Source organism: Myxocyprinus asiaticus, chromosome 11 (genome assembly GCF_019703515.2).
Source record: "Myxocyprinus asiaticus isolate MX2 ecotype Aquarium Trade chromosome 11, UBuf_Myxa_2, whole genome shotgun sequence".
NCBI classification, from domain to species: domain Eukaryota; kingdom Metazoa; phylum Chordata; class Actinopteri; order Cypriniformes; family Catostomidae; genus Myxocyprinus; species Myxocyprinus asiaticus.
Genome location: NC_059354.1, coordinates 33,336,228 through 33,351,230, shown reverse-complemented (window position 1 = coordinate 33,351,230; position 15,003 = coordinate 33,336,228). Strand labels below are relative to the sequence as shown.

General features: G+C 38.1%; 1 protein-coding gene across 3 annotated transcripts in view; it reads right to left on the bottom strand.

The window, feature by feature from the left end:
* Positions 1-15,003, bottom strand: part of LOC127448090 (1-phosphatidylinositol 3-phosphate 5-kinase-like) — a 53,241-nt gene that overhangs the window by 28,646 nt on the left and 9,592 nt on the right. For 2 of the 3 annotated variants that reach the window (XM_051710375.1, XM_051710376.1), the window contains exons 4-12: positions 12,531-12,689; positions 11,021-11,130; positions 10,190-10,361; positions 9,396-9,603; positions 8,235-8,261; positions 7,954-8,043; positions 7,316-7,454; positions 5,367-5,524; positions 4,913-5,024 (exon numbers count right to left, since the gene is read on the bottom strand). In XM_051710375.1, the coding sequence (XP_051566335.1) occupies positions 4,913-5,024; positions 5,367-5,524; positions 7,316-7,454; positions 7,954-8,043; positions 8,235-8,261; positions 9,396-9,603; positions 10,190-10,361; positions 11,021-11,130; positions 12,531-12,689 (1,175 nt within the window). The remainder of the gene's footprint in view (positions 1-4,912; positions 5,025-5,366; positions 5,525-7,315; positions 7,455-7,953; positions 8,044-8,234; positions 8,262-9,395; positions 9,604-10,189; positions 10,362-11,020; positions 11,131-12,530; positions 12,690-15,003) is intronic. The other variant, XM_051710377.1, reaches the window with a different exon arrangement.

The following is a 15,003-nucleotide window of genomic DNA, read 5'->3' as shown; positions in this document are numbered from 1 at the left end:
GGAGGATTTTTTGATGAGAACTCTTTGAAGTAGTTTAAGAAGTTCTGAACATTTTTTTTTTTTTAAATTGTAATAGTAATTTTTCACGTTATTAATGTCCTGACTATCCATTGTGAGTACCAATTTCTTTCCATAAGAGCAAAATCTGTACATTATTCCATACTTTTGGCCACCAGAATGATTTATTTCAGCTTTTATATTTTTTCATCACATTCTCAGTGGGTCAGAAGTTTACATACATTTTGTTAGTATTTGGTAGCATTGCCTTTAAATTGTTTAACTTGGGTCAAACTTTTTGGGTAGCCTTCCACAAGCTTCTCACAATAAGTTGCTGGAATTTTGGCCCATTCCTCCAGACAGAACTGGTGTAACCAAGTCAGGTTTGTAGGCCTCCTTGCTCGCACATGCTTTTTCAGTTCTGCCTACACATTTTCTGTCAGACTGAGGTCAGGGCTTTGTGATGGCCACTCCTTCAACTGTGTGTGTGTGTGTATATATATATATATATATATATATATATATATATATATATATATATATATATATATATATATATATATTTAAGCAATATCACACTTGCAATCGTGCTATATGGCCCTAAATCAGCACTGCTGTGATTTCCTACGGCACTCGGCCTGTGGCTGAATCACAACAGTGCTGATTTAGGGCCATGTAGCACGATTGCAAGTGTGATATTGCCTATATACAACAGTTCAATAAACAAGTAAATTAAAAAAATTAGGAAAAACTGAGAAAGGTCATAAAAAAGCATTTGTGCATGGAACTACTTTCTTACGCGACGGATCAGAATCTGCCGTTGCTGGTTCAAAACAAATGATGTGTCCAAGCCTTCGTTAGTAATTCAAAAATGTCACTTCAGAAATAGTATCACGGCTTGTACTGTTTCTACCAAGTTATTGGATAAACAAGGATGGATGGATGTGTGTCTGTGTGTGTGTGAGAGAGAGAGAGAGAGAGAGAGAGAGAGAGATGGAGCGTGTGCAATCACCTGTTGCCACTCCCAAGCAGAGATGCTGTCAGCTTTCTGAAGATCAGCTTTCTCAGTGGAAAAATAGCCATCCAAGCGGGGGTACTTCTCCCTATTTCGCGGTAGCCGGTGCGCAAGAGTCATTCACTACAGAAACCGCAATCTTCTCCGCCATTTTGAACAGTACTTTTTATGTGGAAACTCCAGAAAGAGGTAAGTGCCTTTAGTTGTGTAATTAATCTGTGAGTCTCTCAGCTGTGATGGGCCTTAATGCTTAAGTTTTTCGTTTAAAGTGGTTTAAAGCTATTTTCTAGCTTTAGAGTGGTAGTAACGAGTGATCACGAAGAGCTGTTGTATGTAAACAGTGGCTGATGCGGATTCACTTCACCTCACCTAACTGGCTCATATTACACTCAAAAATTATCTTTTGCCACCACCTGCTGGCTAACATATGTAATGTAAAAAAAATAAAAAATAAAATAAAATAAAATAGATGTAAGAGACATTTATACAGTAACTCTTAACACATTTGCACTACTCTTACACTTTAGTTTAGAACAGCAGGAACACAAGCGGAGTGATACACACAGTGAAGCGTCCGAGTGCTGATGGTGTCCAACCATCAGTGCTCATGGAACGTCTCTCATCCAATCAGATTTGAGGACCGGAACTAACTGTTGTATAATATATATATATATATATATATATATATATATATATATATATATACACATGACACAAGTAATTTTTCCAACAGTTGTTTACAGACAGATTGTTTCACTTTAAAGGCAATGCTACCAAATACTAACAAAGTGTATGTAAACATCTGACCCACTGGGAACGTGATGAAAGAAATAAAGCTAAAAAAAAAAAATCATTCTCTCTACTATTACTGACATTTCACATTCTTAAAATAAAGTAGTGATCCTTACTGACCTAAGACAAGGAATGTTTTCTATGCTTAAATGTCAGGAATTGTAAGTTTAAATGTATTTGGCTAAGGTGTACGTAAACTTCTGACTTCAACTGTATATAATATATTATACAGTGGGGGAAATAAGTATTGAACGCGTCATCATTTTTTTCAGTAATATATTTTTAATGAGGCTATTCAGATGAAATTTTCACCAGACTTTGGTATTAACTCAAGAAATCCACACACATAAAGAAATCCAAACATTAAAGTCCATAAATGAAGTTATGCGTAATAAAGAGGAATGACACAGGAAAAAAAGTATTGAACACGCTAACTGAAATTTATTTAATACTTAGTGTAGAAGCCCTTGTTTGTAATGACAGCTTCAAGACGCTTCCTGTATGAAGAAATTAATCGGCCGCAGTATTCAGGTGTGATTTTGGCCCATTCTTTTAAACATATTGTCTTTAAATCTTGAAGATTCTGGGGTGCCCTCTTGTGAACCTTGATCTTTAGCTCTTTCCACAAATGTTCAATTGGATTCAAATCAGGTGATTGACTGGGCCATTCTAACACCTTGATTATTTTTCTCTGAAACCAATTGAGAGTTTCCTTTGCTGTATGCTTTGGATCGTTGTCCTGCTGGAAGGTCCACCCACATCTCATCTTCCTCATCCTGGTGGATGGCAGCAGATTCTTCTCAAGAATCTCCCGGTAAAGGGCTCCATTCATCGTTCCTTCAATTCTGGCAGTACCATTCGATGAAAAACAGCCCCACACCATGATGCTTCCACCTCCAAACTTCACTGTTGGTATAGTGTTTTTAGGGTGATGTGCAGTGCCATTTCTTCTCCAAACATGGTGTGTTGTATGACAGCCAAAAAGTTCAATTTTGCTCTCGTCTGACCAGACTACACTCTCCCAGTATTTCATAGGCTTGTCCAAATAAGTTGTAGCAAACTTTAAACGAGCTTCGACATGCCTTTTCTTTAGTAATGGAGTCTTGTGGGGTGAGTGTGCATAGAGGCCATGGCGGTGGAGTGCATTGCCTATTGTTTTCTCTGTGACGATGGTACTTGCTCCAAATGTTTCTGGAGCTCTTTCCGTGTGGTCCTTGGCTCTTGAGCTACTCTTCTGACTATCTTTCTGACTCCCTGGTCAGAAATCTTGCGAGGAGCTCCTGTGCGTGGCCAGTTGATGACGGAGTGATGTTGCTTCCACTTGCGGAAAATGGCCCCAATGGTGCTTACTGGAAGATTCAGAAGTTTTGAAATACATCTGTATCCAATTCCATCAATATGTTTTGCAACAATAAGGTTGCGAAGATCTTGGGAGAGCTCTTTGCTTTTACCCATCATGAGATGTTTCTTGTGTGACACCTTGGTAACGAAAAGCCTTTTTATAGACCATCAATTTACTAACCCAACTGATATTAATTTGCACAGATAGGAGGTATAATTACTTTCTAACTACTTACGGATTTCAGCTGGTTCCTTGCCTTACATTGCCTTGTAGAACTGCTTTTTCTTAGTGTCTTCAATACTTTTTTCCTGTGTCATTCACTTTATTACACAACTTTATTTATGGACTTTAATGTTGTGAATTCTTTACATTTGTGGATTTCTTGAGTTAATACTGAAGTCTGGTGAAAATTTCATGTGAATAGCCTCATTAAAAATATATTTACTGAAAAAAATGTTGACGCGTTCAATACTTATTTCCCCCACTGTATATATATATATATATATATATATATATATATATATATATTATTATATCACCGATCAGCCACAACATTAAAACCACCTGCATAATATTGTGTAAGTCCCCCTCGTGCCGCCAAACAGCGCCAACCCGCATCTCATGATAGCATTCTGAGATGCTATTCTTCTCACCACAATTGTACAGAGCGTTTATCTGACTTACCATAGACTTTGTCAGTTCAAACCAGTCTGGCCATTCTCTGTTGACCTCTCTCATCAACAAGGCATTTCCGTCCACAGAACTGCTGCTCACTGCATGTTTTTTGTTTTTGGCACCATTCGGAGTAAATTCTAGAGACTGTTGTCTGTGAAAATCCCAGGAGATCAGCAGTTACAGAAATACTCAAACCAGCCCGTCTGGCACCAACAATCAAGCCACGCTCCAAATCACTGTGATCACATTTTTTCCCCATTCTGATGGTTGATGTGAACATTAACTGAAGCTCCTGACCCGTATCTGCATAATTTTATACACTGCACTGGTGCCACACGATTAGCTGATTAGATAATCGCATGGATGACAAAGTCTACGGTAACTGTAAAAGTAACGCTCTGTACAATTGTGGTGAGAAAAATAAGTGTCTCATAATGCTATTCTGAGATGCGGGTTGGCGCTGTTTAGGCGGCACAAGGGGGACCTACACAATTTTAATGTTGTGGCTGATCAGTGTATATATACAGCATATGTAACTCTTCTTATTATTATCAATAATAATAATAATAAAAACAACTCCATTTAATTCAAGTAAATTCAATTCTGTACTGTGCACAATAAGATCAAACCTTATCTTTTACATCTCATGACGTCTTGACACAAGACCCAATGAGGTTTATTGTTATTGGTCGCCATATCTGAAATCACCATATTGGATTTGTTCACTGTTTACTTGAGTTTACAATGATATGATTTGATTTGAGAGTGAATAACGACTTTAATTTTGGTCTGATCATACAAAGTGATTGTATGCCTTCAGAAGACTTGGAATACAGTATAATGCATGGACAACTTTTATGACACTTTTCAAGTTAGTGACTATTAACTGCTATTGAATGGAAATGAGTGATTGCAACATTCTTTAAAGTATATCCTTTTTGTGTTCCACAGAAGAAAGAAAGTCATGCTGGTTTAAAATGACATGAGGGAGAGTAAATAATGACAGAATTTTAATTTTTGGGTGAACGACTCCTTTCTAAACAACTGTCTTAATGTACAGTAAATCTACAATTTAGAAAATGTATTCTCACCTGAAGGGGGCGATAGAGGGCATACTCATCACGAAAGATCTGATCGTGATGGGTTAAACAGTCAAGCCAATGGCCATCTACTAAAGCCTGTCCAATGGCTATGGCCTGAGCCCTGTGTGTAAAGTACAAAATAAGCACCAATGGGAAAGGTACATATAAAAAAAAAATTAAAAAAAATGTAATTCATTGCATGGACTAAAAAACTAAAAGTGTAAAAATTAGGGTAGCACTTTATTTTAGAGTACTGTTCTACATTTACGTACCATATAACTACAACAACTACAGTAATTACTAGTTACTACGCCTAAATCTAACCCCAACCCTAACCCATATGAAATACATGTAGTTACCTAATATTACTCAGTACTTTCTTGGGTAAGTACACTGTAAGTATACAGAAAGTTCACGTACCGTAAAATAAAGTGCAACCAAAGTGAGTTCTATTGTGACTTACCTAGTTGAAATAGTACCATTTTGTAAGAGCCAGTTAACCAACTCTTTACCCACAATGCAGTTGGGGTAAGTACGCAGCCAGTATCGATGGTCCTGGAACTCCATCCCAGTACTGTTGTGGCAAATCTTCTTCCAAAGATCTTTAAGTTGAGAAGAATCCTACAAGACAAACAGGGACAACGATGCAGTATTGTAAAAATCTCCACAATGGAATAAATGCAGGGGCCCCACACTTCTTGACCAATGAATTTCCATGACCTTTCCAATTGTTTGATAACTGTGTAAAATATTTTTCTTAATTATTCAAATTCAAACCGATACACTGTTGAATCATTCAGACCAATCTGTAGGAATGTCAAAATATCGATATATTGATTATTTTCTCAATACATATTTGAAGCTTCGATATATATTAACATTAGCCGACATCTAATTTAGAAGTCTAATTTGTGTGCTTTCCAATTCACTGTCAGTTGGCCTTCCACTTAATGTAGTCTGGTGTAATAGCTTTGGGAGACCACAAGGGGGTGATGCTGGTCACGGGTAGGACAAGGCACATGTATCACACACAGGACACATGGGATAAGATGCAGGTGGAAGTCCAAAGTTGTGAATCTAGTCACCAAACACACAAATGTTATGTACCTCTTCAAGAATAAAAGTAACGTTGATGAGTTTGCAGGTTAGTGTATAAACTGGTGTAACTGTGCAATCTGAACGATTAGAAATGGCGACCTTTATTATGCAATTTCTCTGTATGTAGCCTTGAATAGGTTTCATTCAAGCTGTCCAACTACAAAAAAGACATAATTGTAAATTAAAATACACATTGTGTATGCTATATTAAAGATATATATGAACAATATATCATCCAGCCATGGCTAGAGTAAATAATCTATTGATAATGATTTGGATCAAATTTAATGGAAAATTATGCGAGTTGCACAGAATTTTAATCAGCATCTGGAGTCACAGCTGAGCTGTCTCTCAGTGGCGGTGTGTATACCTTCATAAACAATTATTGTTTCTAATTTTAGAATGCGCCATGTCGTCTGCCAGATGTGTCTGGTGTGTGACCCCCTTTAAAGCTGAAGTATGTCATTTCTGCGACACTAGCTCCACTGAATGGAATTACAAAAACAAACATTGTTTTCAAAACAGCTTTCTGAATACGCCCCCAGCCTGCCGTTGGTCAAACAATTAGTTATTAGTTTGAGTTAGTCCCGCCCCCAACTCATGCCATTGGTTAAGTATTGTTGGTGGGCGAGGTCTAAACAGGTCGCTCAAAACAGAGGAATTTTCATAGTGCCAAAGAGACACAGTGTTTACAGTTTTCAAGAAAATAAACCTCTAAATGGTTACTTCTAGTTGTCTCTGCATATTAAGCTGGGATAGAAGAAAGTATTCAAACAGAAAAAGTTACATACTTCAGCTTTAAGTTACCCTGCTGCTCACACTTTACCAAGTGTTGAGAAATATGTATGGAGAGACAAAAACTATTGTGCAACAAGTAGCCTTATTTATTTCTGGTAGAAATGCTGATATAGATCGATAATCGTCAGGAAAATGTTCTGATTATCGATGCGTGAAAAATGCATCGGTCCCAAGCCAACCAGTCTGTAAACCATCAACAGATTCTTTGATGAGAACCGACTCAAAAGAAGGATTCGCTCTCAAAACAGACATCACTAGTGCTTGTTTGCAAAATCTTCACTCTATCCAAAAGCAATATTTAACTTTGGTAGAATAAGACTTCCATGGTTTTTGGGATTATATTATTGTTTTTTACTTTTGGTTTCCCATGACCATGGGAACCCTATGTCTGTGAATGGCCTTCAAATCAAATTCAGTGGCACACATGCATTTTGTGGCATGCAGTACAAGAGTGCAAAAAGCTATGAAAAGTTCAGGAGGAACCTTTTTGTTGCTTTAGTGAGAGAGAGTTTTTACCAGGAGAATCTTTCGCTCTTCTTCACTGTGGTCAGTCTTAGGCAGTGCACGGCTGTTCTGTGGGCTGACTGAACTCTCATAGGTAGGAACCATGGATGAGCTGGAACGGTCCAAAGACAGGTTGGTCACACTCGCTGACCTTACCACAAAAAAGAAAATGTTGTATTTAACAATACAAGCAGTGGAGTGAGCAAAAACTGGGGGGGTTCCCACGTCCTTTGATCACACTGGCCTTCCATAAGTTTTTAGTCGTTTTCATTTACTGGATAAGGATTTTTTAGTCATTTCATAGAGAATTCACTCATAGATAGCAATTCTTAACCACAGAAATATTTTAACTGGAGCATAAGGTAAAACTACGGTATATGCACTATAGAAGTTTCCATTACTTTTTCAGTCATTTGTGATTAATTGATAAGGATTTTTAGAAATTGTTTTTTACAAATTGCACTGATAAAGTGCAATTTCTAGCTAATTAAATATTTTAGAGCCGAGCGCACAGTAACTAGAAAAAACTATATGCACTACTGAAATTTCCGTCATTGAAGTTTTAAAATTCACTGATATTTCCAAGTTTTCTGTGCTCATCGGAACACTGTATGTACAAATGATCTTTACGCAAAATACATCATAATCACCTCTTCCTGGCTGGTGACTTGCCCATATCCTCTTGGACTGCATTAAGCCTGGAACTAAGACCGCTGTTCTGAGACTCCTGATGGACCAGACTAGAGTGACACACAAACACACAGATACACACACAACTCAGCAAGCGATTTATCATTTCTTTTTGAAATACTACGCTAATAAATACCATTCAAGCTATGCATGAAACACACTCAAGAGCAGCAGCATGTCTTCACTATGACATCATGCAAAAAAATAAAATAAAAATAAAAAAAAAACACAAAAAACTCACTTCTTCCTCATCCCAATGGAATTTTTTCTTTGCATGGAGAGAGAAAGGAGAAAAGATGAGCACTGAGACAGATTCACAGCACAAGAGCAGAAGGAACCAGCTGATTGGATAAAGGTGAGAAAGTTAATTTGCATCACAAAAGCTCTATGTTTTATGGTATGTCAGTGGGGATATTTCTCTCTTGAATGCAACAAACCAAGTGAAATTTAGGATGTACCACCAGAACAAAAAGGTAAACAATGAGTGGCGGTAACAAAGGTTTTGTAAATGTGTAAACATTGATTACATTATAGTAAAACTAAAAAAAAACGAGGTAGTAAATTTGCTCAGAACTTTAAGTCAATATAAAGTATATGTCATCTTAAGCTGATTAGGAAACATTTTAAATGTACATGTATTGGCTTTAACCATCATTCAGTCTAGTTTTTTGACCCATCCTATTTTCAAGCTTTTAGTTTTTCATCTACTGATTTTTCAGTTACTTCTCATAGTGTTTAACACTTTACTTTTGGAAGTACTGTACATCTTCACTACTGATACACGTGTCCACTGTCCACCCTTTTAAGGACTGTGATAAAAATAAATTCTATTTTGCATAAGAAAATTAAGACTATTCTAAAGCAAAATATGATTTCTTATTTCTTTCTTTTACTTCAGGGGCAAAATACGACCTAGACAGGTTCTTGATGTTTTTATTAGATTCACCAAGCAAAATGATCAGATCAATCAATCAGTAATGGTTTAAGTCAGAAAGCATTTGAGCTGGCTTGATAAAACAGATCTCTGTAAACTACATGCATTCTGCAATGTGACATTATCTATTTAAAACTATTTTAAGCAGCAGACTATTTAAGTGACCAATTATAGCATCAAAACAGCACTTTCCCTTATACATCCCATGTTATTTGGCAACTACCCATTTGCTTCAATGCTGATTTTAAAGAAGGATGGAAGAAAATCAAGAAGCATCAGTCAGATGGACCTGGAAGGGCCAGTCCACCATGTAAAAGAGATAAACAGCAGGTGCAATGATCATGGGAAGAAAGCAGAGAAAAATAAGAGCAGAGAAACACTCTTATAAGGGCAAGTGTGCAGGAACAATAGAATAGAAAATGATATGTCCTTATGCCCTGTCCCTGGTCTGATTCTCTCAGTTTTCACCTTTGCCAGGCCAGGTCCTCTTCCAGGAAAATGTTCCGGCTAGCTTTGCGGCCTCCCACAGGTGTGCGGGGTTCGGTGGGTTCCAGCACACACACGGAGCAGGACGAGTCTGACAGAGCGCTCAGGTCCTCGCCGATTGAGCTCGAGTCGGTTGAGTGAGCATAGCTCAACGCTATCTTACGACAGTACGTACATGCCCGTAAATCACCTGCAGTATGTGGAGAAACAGCCAAAACAGACCCAATTAGAGAAGTTACACAAGGCAGAGAGTGATTTTAAACACTATTGAGTTACATTTCACTTCAAACGCAGCATTTGTCATTATTGTTTGAAAACCGGAGAAGTGCATTTACATTCATAGTGAAAAGCCTACAAAACTACCACAAAGCAACCAATTAAATCAAGTCTTGCTAAATGGTTTGACCAATCATAAATGAGGTCTCACACAAATTAATAAGTCCAACACCAAGCATACAAAGATTATTTCTTACCCTCTTCAGAATTACACCAGTTAGACCACACAGTTCACAATCAACAGTCACACTACAACCCATCAAAATACAAAACACAAAAAAAGCCAAACCACCGCAAACACAAACGCTGCATGCTCAAGGTAGTCTTACGCCTTTTTATGACATAGCTGCTCCTATCATGAGAGGATCATAAGACCTACCCATGACCACTTAAAATTCTGTCTTCTTGTTGAAAGCCTCTTCAAAGAGGCTACGTCCACAAAACCAGCATGTCAGAATGAGACCTACGCTCCCCAGAGTGAATATCCAAACAATACTCACCCGTGTAGCCCATGAACTTGCCAGGAATTTCCTGGTTGCAGCAACGGCTGCAGAAGATCTGGCCGCATAGCCGACAATGGTGACGGCGTCGGAAGGTTGTGAATTTTTCGTTGCAGTCATAGCACTCCTTGCACTGGCTGTCCGGCATCCAGTATTGCTTCAGATCACTGTCCTGAGACAAAACAACATCACCTACCTCTGTTATGTGTAGTCTTCCACTACTTGACTGCCACTACAGTATTAGACAAATGAATATTAGCATATCTCTATAAAGAAAGCAAAAAATACTGACTGGCATGAACATGGCTTTATGCTAAAGATGAGTGTTCTTTCAATTAATATTTTAAATGGAGATATTTAGTGTAAAATATGATTTGCTAATTATAATAGAATTAATTTACATATAGATGTCTTAAAGGTACAGAAGCAAAAACAGCCTGTTTAAAACCTGTGCAAAACTCTCTGGCAAGATGCTACAGTGTTGTGAGTAGCTGCTAGGGTGATATTCTGGTCCCAGGACATGGCTTGGATCCCTCCTTCAATGTAAGTCCATGGATTTTTTTTACATGTATTTTAATCAACCAGCAGGTGAAAATGATATGTCTGACGATCACTAAGAAAAGTAACACGATCCTTGCTGTAGCAAGTGTAACACTAAATTACAACTGTTTTTTGTGCAAGTAACCTTGATTTACATTATGTTAAATGGTAATGAAATTCAGGGCAAAAATAAAATACTAACAAAAGTGTATAATTTGGCCACTTTAATATGAAAGATGTGAACTTTGTAACTTTGGAGATAATACTAACTAGCTCACTGGAAACCAATACCTGACTCTTTCCTTCCATGATCTCCTTGAGTCTCTTGAGAGCTGTCCGGAGCTGGACAGCTGTCCGGGGGTCGTGGCTGCCCAGAGGAGCTTCTGATTTCCGTCGACCCTCTAGAAACACACAGACACACAAAAGCACCAGTAGAGTATAAGACAAGATGTTACACCTACTCTAAAATACAACATGAAGGTGAAAATACACAACAAACATGCTCACTAAAAACCATAGCCTTGAGTCAAAACAACAAAATATCGACCAGTACTCTTAAATGTCCCGTTCATCCCGATAATGAGTGCTTATTTGAGCTGCAATAGGTCAGACATTCTTATGAATGTAAGATATATTATGATTCTCATGAATAGACTATGAATGACTATAAGCAAATGCAGTAACTAAGGCCAATGATTAAAGCTCATGAGCAAAAATGTTCGGCTACCAACACCAAATGTCTCAAAATCTTCAGGCAGCTGCATCCCACCTTTCAATGCACCCCTTCACATGTTACAAATGTGATTAATGTACAGCCATGTAACTCAGTGTTGATGAATTCAAGCAGATAAATATTTCAGAGCTTTATGAAACGGACTTCACACATATGAAATAAAATAAAGAATCCTCACCTTCCCAATCCACTGTGAACAGAAAACGAACATACACACAACTTTAGCTGTGTTTACTTACTGAAAGTCAACTTCAAACATTTCCAACACTCACAATATATTCGTCCTCTACTTGTCTTGTTTGGAACTTCCATAGATGAGGTGATGGTTTACAATACATGTCTCCCACTCAAATTAAAGTTCTAACTCCAGAATGTAGGTTTACTGTCGTGAAAAAACAGTAAATGACCAGTGCTAGTCCTCCTGAGAGTGGTATAGATCATATGATCAGATTCTAGCTTAGAATCACTGTTATCTTCAATGATAAACCCTATGAGAACCAGATCACAGTGACTAGTCATCAAAACCACCAAATTGATAAGCTGAACTCTAATTCTAACTAATAAGAGCATGTTTCAAGGGATTCACTCTTTTTTCTTCATAAAACATCAAATATATTTGAAACGTCTTGTTGATTTTCCCATGGAAATGAAAGGATAACTATGGTAACCTAGATAAGTAATCCTAATCCTACTTGCAACCCCCAAACCTCATTTCTGTACTACATTTATAGTCAAATAAATATATTTATATGTATTTAAAATTTAGTATAACTTTCACATTGTAAGCATTTTATTTATAGTTTTTATATATATATCATGATACTTTTAATTTTGCGGTCAAATATGACCCATCCGTTTTATTTCCGTAAAAGTCACGCCTTTAGATTCATTCCACTTTCAATTGATCTTTCATTGGTACTATTTCTAAAGCTTGTAAAATCAGTTAAAACTTGGACGATATTATTATTTTAAATTATTAAATTATTAATTATTAAAAATTATACGATAATTATGGACAACAGAAAGCACTTTATGTAGAAGTCTGTGTAAAGTTGTACGTCTTTGTACCTGACACAGTGGATGTTCTTCGGAGAAGTTCAGAATGTTTTCTGTGTGATTCGGTTCCATGTATAGAATGGGAGGGACTTGACCAGTTGCGGCGTGGGCCCTGTGGAGATGATGAAGCCGACTGACTTTTCTCCATCACTGAAGCAGGCCGTTCTTCCTCTGGACAATTGAAATCAACAGAAGACCAATAGAAAAGCTCTGTTTCGGTTAAAAGGCAGAGGATTTCAAATGCTGTGGTGATTTGCTGATTTTAAGAAAGGGTCAGTCCATCTCAAGCAGTTTAATACAGGTTGCTTGACCATTCTTAATTTTCCTTTTTTTTTTGAGTGATTACCTCTATGTATTGGTATTGCAAAACCACCACTTTCGGGTTGGAGATTCCACTGGTTACAGAGCTAGGGCTAGTAGAAATCTGGGTAAAAGCCTACTTTTTTCATGCATTTTGAGAAATGAACAGATGTAATAAAAGCATAACAAATAACAAAAATGAACATTATGTTACGTTATGTTTACATATACATGTTTTATTAGAAGCTGTGAGATTTCCTCACTCAGTCTCTGAAATGTTGTGGGAGCGTCCGGTGACAGTAGTCAATCCGGCACGTGTCAGTTTTCTGAGAACATTGTTCATGGGAACCCACACTTTGTCCTCAGTAGACATTTTGAATGATGTTCTTGGTCCAGGTGGGTGGAAGAATTTTATAAAAACATCACAGTTTCCTCGCTGATGTCCTCAACCAATGGTGTCTTTAATGCATTGAGTTTCTCAGCCAGAGAAATAGAGAATTCATCCCTAGGGAGAATGACAGTGATCATATCTGCTCTGTCAGTCATAACCCACTGCTTAAAGGTGATGTTGTCAGGAAGTGTGCCATCTTTGTCTGACTCTTCAAGCATCTGCAGTAAGGCCTCTATACCTGGACAATGGTCACACTTGTTGAGCATGCAGTCATAACTGTTTATGTCACAGACTAGAAGTTCCAGCCGGTCCTTGTAGTCCACCTTTAGCTTTGCTGACTCAACTATCAGCTTGATGTTCTGATGTTGTGTGCAGACACAGACAGCGTGAGTTCCAGATGCTCCTGCCAGCACACTATTTTAGCCTCAGTTCACAAAATTTTTATCTCCCTATCTTTAACTCTGGATGCTGATTTTTAAACTCCACATACAGTTCATTAAGTTTACTTAAAAATAAAAGCTTTTATGAACTTTTTGAAGAACCCTGTGATAGATCATGCTTCACTGTTGCCAATATCAAAAGTAATACAATTTTAGACCTCACTGACAAGCATAAGCTATTGCATGTCAATAATAAACATAATTACTGTAAAATACTGTTTTTTTTTTTTTATTATTATTAGTTATGCTTACAGTGCATCCGGAAAGTATTCACAGCGCTTCACTTTTAACACATTTTGTTATGTTACAGCCTTATTCCAAAATAGATTAAATTCATTATTTTCCTCAAAATTCTACAAACAATACCCCATAATGACAACGTGAAAGAAGTTTGTTTGAAATCTTTGCAAATTTATTAAAAATAAAAAACGAAAAAAAAAGAAAAAAAAAAAACACATGTATTCACAGCCTTTGCTCAATACTTTGTTGAAGCACCTTTGGCACCAATTACAGCCTCAAGTCTTTTTGAGTATGATGCTACAAGCTTGGCACACCTATTTTTGGGCAGTTTCTCCCATTCTTCTTTGCAGGACCGCTCAAGCTCCATCAGGTTGGATGGGGAGCGTCGGTGCACAGCCATTTTCAGATCTCTCCAGAGATGTTCAATCGGGTTCAAGTCTGGGCTCTGGCTGGGCCACTCAAGGACATTCACAGAGTTGTCCCGGAGCCACTCCTTTGTTATCTTAGCTGTGTGCTTAGGGTCGTTGTCCTGTTGGAAGATGAACCTTCGCCCCAGTCTGAGGTCCAGAGCGCTCTGGAGCAGGTTTTCATCAAGGATGTCTCTGTACATTGCTGCATTCATCTTTCCCTTGATCCTGACTAGTCTCCCAGTTCCTGCCGCTGAAAAACATCCCCACAGCATGATGCTGCCTCCACCATGCTTCACTGTAGGGATGGTATTGGCCAGGTGATGAGTGGTGCTTGTTTCCTCCAGACATGATGCTTGCCATTCAGGCCAAAGAGTTCAATCTTTGTTTCTCATGGTCTGAGAGTCCTTCAGGTGCCTTTTGGCAAACTCCAGGCGGGCTATCATGTGCCTTTTACTGAGGAGTGGCTTCTGTCTGGCCACTCTACCATACAGGCCTGATTGGTGGAGTGCTGCAGAGATGGTTGTTCTTCTGGAAGGTTCTCCTCTCTCCACAGAGAAATGCTGGAGCTTTGTCAGAGTGACCATCGGGTTCTTGGCCACCTCCCTGACTAAGGCCCTTCTTCCCCGATCGCTCAGTTTGGCCAGGCGGCCAGCTCTAGGAAGAGTCCTGGTGGTTCCAAACTTCTTCCATTTATGGATGATGGA